General features: G+C 39.5%; 1 protein-coding gene across 1 annotated transcript in view; it reads left to right on the top strand.

The window, feature by feature from the left end:
- Nucleotides 1-305: 305 nt before the first annotated feature.
- The window catches only part of NOC3L (nucleolar complex associated 3 homolog (S. cerevisiae)), a gene marked incomplete at both ends in the record, with an annotated part of 9,899 nt that continues 4,600 nt past the window's right edge, over nucleotides 306-5,604 (top strand). Inside the window, 7 exons of the mRNA XM_010184488.1 lie at nucleotides 306-513; nucleotides 929-1,055; nucleotides 3,200-3,357; nucleotides 3,459-3,515; nucleotides 3,658-3,788; nucleotides 4,423-4,584; nucleotides 5,350-5,443. Coding sequence (XP_010182790.1) covers nucleotides 306-513; nucleotides 929-1,055; nucleotides 3,200-3,357; nucleotides 3,459-3,515; nucleotides 3,658-3,788; nucleotides 4,423-4,584; nucleotides 5,350-5,443 — 937 coding nt within the window. The remainder of the gene's footprint in view (nucleotides 514-928; nucleotides 1,056-3,199; nucleotides 3,358-3,458; nucleotides 3,516-3,657; nucleotides 3,789-4,422; nucleotides 4,585-5,349; nucleotides 5,444-5,604) is intronic.

Below are 5,604 nucleotides of genomic sequence, written 5' to 3'. Positions count from 1 at the left end.
CCGTGTCGTGAAGAGACAAGACAGTGCTTGGGAGCTCACAGGGCAAAGAACTGTGCCCTAACCACCTGTCCGCCATACTCCAAGTGTTTGTGTGTCTTAAAGTGATGGACGTGAGGTCTCACCAAAAAATTGCAGGTCTCTCTTCTCAAAAAATTAACATAGTTGGGTAAATTTGGAGCTAACTGATGAAACACATTCTTCAGCCCTGGTAGAAATACGAACTTAATGAGATCTGAAACAGTTAAATAAATTACACAAAGGCTATGATCCTGTTGGTTACTTGTAGTTTTCTGTTTGTTTCCTAGAGAAAAAACACAAAACGAGTTCCAAGCTTTCGCAAGTTACTGAGAACTAGTAAAATAAAACTTGAGAACAAATTAAAGAATAAACAGTACAAGCAGCAGAGTGCTGCTAAGAAGTATCGAAAAGAACAGAAGAAGCTAAGGGAGGCTGTCAGAGATGCCATCTCTAGAAAACCTTTTCCATTGGAGGATTGCAAGAGAAAACAAGTTGGTAAGTGTTTGTTCAGACTTTTGTAAGTGAAAAGGTAGGAGGGTTACTAAATATCCCACTGCTTCATATTGTGAAATGATGTATCAAGAAAACATAATTTCATTTTTTGTGTACAAATACAATTGCTATTCCTGTTTAAAGGAAAGAAAGGGAGAGTTATGAAACATGCAAAAGGTATTGCCATTCTGGCAGCAAGATCTGACAGTGGGAGATGGTACAGATGTGTTTGCTTTAATCATAAGTGGATGTCACAATAAAGGGGCAGTTTTCTGGGATAACACAAAACATGCATTAAGGTTGGTAAGCGCAAGGTTGAGGTAAGGTGTCAGATGGTCTCAGGTTTAGGCAGGGTTAGGTTTTCAAGTTTGAATACATGCACAGGATCATAATCTGTACACATCATCTTCTAAAACAGCTGAAAAACGGGATGAAGAGGAGGAGGAAGATGCTCTTCCACTGGACATGATGGATGAAGATGACTTAAAATTAATGGAAGATTTGGCTCAAAAAGCATCATTTTTAACCAGAGATCTTTCTTCCAAGTGAGTGTTGTTGTGATGTCTACATTTAGTACTAATTCAGCTTGGTGTGGTTAATATGTAATGTAATCCCTATATCAGGAGGTCTGTTTCAGCCTGGTGTTTCTTTGCAGTTCCAGTGCAGTGTTTCCTTCGTCTGTCAGTACATTCAGTATTCATGTATTGATGTATCAGTACACCCACCTGCGCTGCCTGACCTGCAGGATACTGTTTCTGCACAGCGTTCGTTCCCATGAGGTCCCTGGCTGTGAGATGAGTTGCATTCCTCAAACTGGCAAAAATGCTTTAGTCTGGATACAGAGTCTTTTTTTCTATACAGAGTATTGCTGTAAAAAAAAGGTTTTGGAAGCCATGTCTAAATGCATGCAACACCAAAACATTCACATTAAAAATTTGTTACCAGTTTTCTGGAACAAGGTCTTAGGGAGAGTTCCCAATGAAATACACAGAAGGTTAGTTGGTTTTTTTCCCTATTTTACTGTTACTAGCTCTTAGCTCTTTCATAGTGTTCCCTTAAACTGGAGAATTTGTCATCTTAATCTGCTTTACTCTGATAAGATATAATTATTCTTTAGAACTTGTCAAATATTACCTAACTTATAAATTACATGTTCATATTAGCACAGATGCAATACTTGTTCTTACATACTTAAGCGCAGGTTAGGAACATACCCTGCAAAAGCGTGGTACGCCACTCTGCATTATTTCTGCTATCCTTGAAGAATGGGATGTGGCACAGGTGTTCGCAGTGGGCAGAGCAGAAAAGTGATAGTAGGACTAGTAAAAGTTAACATGAAGTAGGGATAAATAAAAATGTACACTGACCTACTCATTACCATGTCCTGGTTAAGCATTGCCTGGGAAGGCAAGGCAAGGTAGGGGAGAGCGAGGCTGTGGGACATTAGAAGGAAGACAATGGACTGTTTGTCTGGTGAGGGGGTCCTGCAGCACTGCTCAGGGTTAAGTTTTCAGTGAGTCTCAGCCATGTCAGGGCACCTGCTCGTGCAGTAGGGGAGCACAGCAGGGAGGGAGGCAGCTCTGGCCTAGGTGAGAGACAGGCTGTGCTGAGATCTGAATAGTTTCTGTTCTGCACTTTTGTATTTTATTTACGCTTTTCCAATGTTTTCAATAGTTTAGGGCCGAAACCATGTTCTGGAAGGATGTTTGCCTTTACAAGCTTCATCGGATTTGTTTACTGTTGCCTTATTTTAAGGGTCCCTGAGCAGTGCCATCTTAAAACCCATCAGCTCATACTAGGGTTTCCAGATGTCTGGTATGACCCAGAATCTCCCTTGTTTACACAAGAGCTGTCTTTTCTTCATGCTTAACAAATCAATCACAGACATACAGAATTCCGGTGATCATTGAGTAGGATTTTGGTACACAGTAAAGGTTTGATCTGCACAGGGGCAGCAAGGCAGAGGCTGGTGCACTGTCCTTACAATGCATGTGTAGGGTTACTGTGTAGTGTATGTAGGGAATCTGGGTAGAGTGGGATGTAAAACTACTTCTCATACATGTGAATTTTACTTTCTGAAGGCTAGCAGTCTCTGAGCCCAGAGCTTCCAGACTCCTTCAGATGTCCATAGTTGAAACTGCATCTTACAAGAACAAAAGCAGCATTCCTGTTATAGGATAGTGGCTTCAGCAATGCGATTCTTTATCCCTGGCTTTTAGTTTTCTAAAAGGATGAACTGATAACTCACTTCATTGTGTGCCTGTACTATAAGCAGTTACACCATTTAATTTTTTTTTCTAAATTCAAAATCAATGCAAGCATTTTGCATGCATGCATGTGTTTGCACGTGTATGCCAGCATTTCAAAATTCATGAAGTTGGCTGACCCTCCAGATTAACTAAATTTTACTTTGTCTTGGATTATTTTCACATTTGGTTTCCTATAAAAAGAAGAGGGGAAGCATTGTATTGTCCTGAATTCAAAGATCCTGTACAGATCCATATTAGCATTGTTTGATGTAGTGGTGACTGGTGCTGTCAGAGGTGGACACACTCAAACATCCCAGTTAATAAGATCGACCATTATTTATTCTTCTGAGTGTGGACACTTAATCCAGCTGGTATAGTGACCTGCATAGTTGATGTCTAATTAGACAGCCAATTCATTTATTTTGCCTTGTATTTTTCAGTGAACCTGTTCACATCAAAAAACGAAAACATGAAAGTGTGATTGACAAATATGAGAAGGTGCCAAGACGTATGCAGACTGAACCAGAAAAAGAACTCATCCATCTGCTCCCCATCAAAGACAAAAGCGGCATTATTCCCCAAACCATGGAAAAGCCAGGTAAGACACTGATTCTGGAATCGGTATAGTAGCCAAGGTGTGTATAATTTGTTCTTTTAAAATTCCAAAGTGCTTGACACTAGACACTCTTACTTTTGCAGTTCTCAGCGTTGCCCACGATGAAGAAGAGGATACAGAAGAAATGGAGGAGGCAGAGGGTAAGAAAACATGGTGTTAGTCTTGTGTGGTGTTATTGTGGTACCCATCTGAAATGGGGTATCTAGAACAGTAGTTTGAAATATGTTGTTTGTTAAGCAGCTTCCCTAGTGACCCTCCTTTCTGACTCACATCTTGTACTAGACTTCAGTGAAGAAGCCCTGCCTGTTCTCACTCCCGAGGAAATGGCTGCTCAAAGGAGGCAAAAGCTGCAGGAGAGGAAGATGCACATCGCTGCCTTAGCTTCGGCCATTCTCTCTGAGCCAGACAGCAATGTAGGTAGCATTCGCTTAACGTGCGTGTATGTGTGCCTGTTGTGCAGTAAGTCAGTAAATAAAGATCTGAACTGACCAAACAATAGCAAACGCAGAAAAATACATGAGTAGAACAAGGAAAAAGGTCATTATTGTATCACTTATTGGTGGTGGCAAACAGTGAAACTGCTACCATGGGCTGGTACAAACGATTTGAATCAGGTGAAGATCCAGGTGACTGTGCTCTGTTCAGTTGTAATTTGTCCCTCTGAATACTTGTGGTTTAGGAATAATACTGTCTGTGGTGTTTTCTGTCCAATCTACCTTGTTCCCTAAGCATGACCCAGAGTTGTATCTGATAGTTCTCAGTATTTCAGGATATGCTGGTAATTCACTATAATTCTGTGCAAATTTGTAATAGCCAGGGTAGTTTGAGCATTCCCAAGATAAACATTTTGTTGAAATGTCCAGCATTTATTGGCTCTTTATGCAGTGCTAAGTAGAGTCTGAGTAACTGCTGATTATTTTTTTTTCTCTTTCTAGTATACAAAAATGAGGCGCTTTTCTTGTGGCAAACTTTTGCTGAAACATTGTGTTTGTACACTTGTTTGTGGGTGATCTTCAGCTGACACGGTCTGCCTCTTGTCTTAACCAGATAAAAAAGCTGAAGGAGCTGCGTGCCATGCTGATGGAACAGGATCCTAATGTGGCTGTGATTGTTCGGAAGCTGGTCATGGTTTCTTTGATGGAGATATTCAAAGATATTGCGCCTTCTTACAAAATTCGGCCTCTGACTGAAGCAGAAAAGGCGACCAAGGTGAAATACCAAATTTCTTTATAGAATATTCTGAATAGCTCAGCGTTTTCTAAGTTATACCAAATAATAATACTGATTTGTTTGATGTGAATTTATAGTTTTGAGCAAAGGGTGACAAACTCACAAGTACTTTTGGAAATTCTGAAACTGTGACGCTTTCAGAGGCAGAGATCTTTGTTTTGAACCTGTAATTGTTACGTACTTCCTTCAGTAGCTAGGTGACGTGCTGGTGGTAACGGAGGGAAAAAATAACACCTGTAAGTAGTGTACCAAACCTGTGTGACTTCCGTCATAAACCTTGGAAAGATGGTGTTTTGTGTCACACTGAAAGGAACTAGAGAGAAAGCAAATTAAGCAGCATTGTCACCTAACTGACACAGATTTCTGTGTAACGTGTTAAATAATTTGCTGAACAAACGCAGAATAACTTGTTTTCTGAAGCTGCTTTAGAAGGTTTCTTGAATATAGGTAGTGGAGTTTAGAGTCATAGCTTTAAAATAAGACCTAGTGAAAAATTTCACTTCAGTAACTATAAATGAAATTAGCCTTGCTGGAAAAGGCCTTCTGAGCACAAGAACATGTAGAGGAATATGTGGAAATGCATAATGTAGAAAAGTTTAATTTTTAATGCGTTTCTAGGAATGTCTATCTAGAAGAAAAAACTACTTTGTTTATCTGATAATTTGTTGTAAAATTTTGGGGTTTTTTCACCATTGGCTAATTTCAGGATCTTGCTCTCCAAATAAAATTTCATTATGTTTACAGGTTAAAAAAGAAACTCAGAAACTGAGGGAATTTGAAGAAGGCCTTGTGAGCCAGTATAAATTTTACTTGGAAAACCTGGAACAAACAATTAAAGGTACTTTGATCAACACTTTCTGTTTTTTTGTAGTAAATGCAGAATTGTTTGCAGTATCACAGTTAACCTCTGATTGAATGCTACCTGCTGTATTTCATGCAAGTACTGTTTCATTAAAGTGTGTAGGAGAATGCCTGCAATAACTAAAAATGTAAATACTT

The sequence above is a fragment of the Mesitornis unicolor genome, unplaced genomic scaffold, assembly GCF_000695765.1.
Source record: "Mesitornis unicolor isolate BGI_N332 unplaced genomic scaffold, ASM69576v1 scaffold845, whole genome shotgun sequence".
Taxonomy (NCBI): domain Eukaryota; kingdom Metazoa; phylum Chordata; class Aves; order Mesitornithiformes; family Mesitornithidae; genus Mesitornis; species Mesitornis unicolor.
The sequence above is the reverse complement of the archived record's forward strand: the minus strand, read 5'-3'. Positions and strand labels throughout refer to the sequence as shown.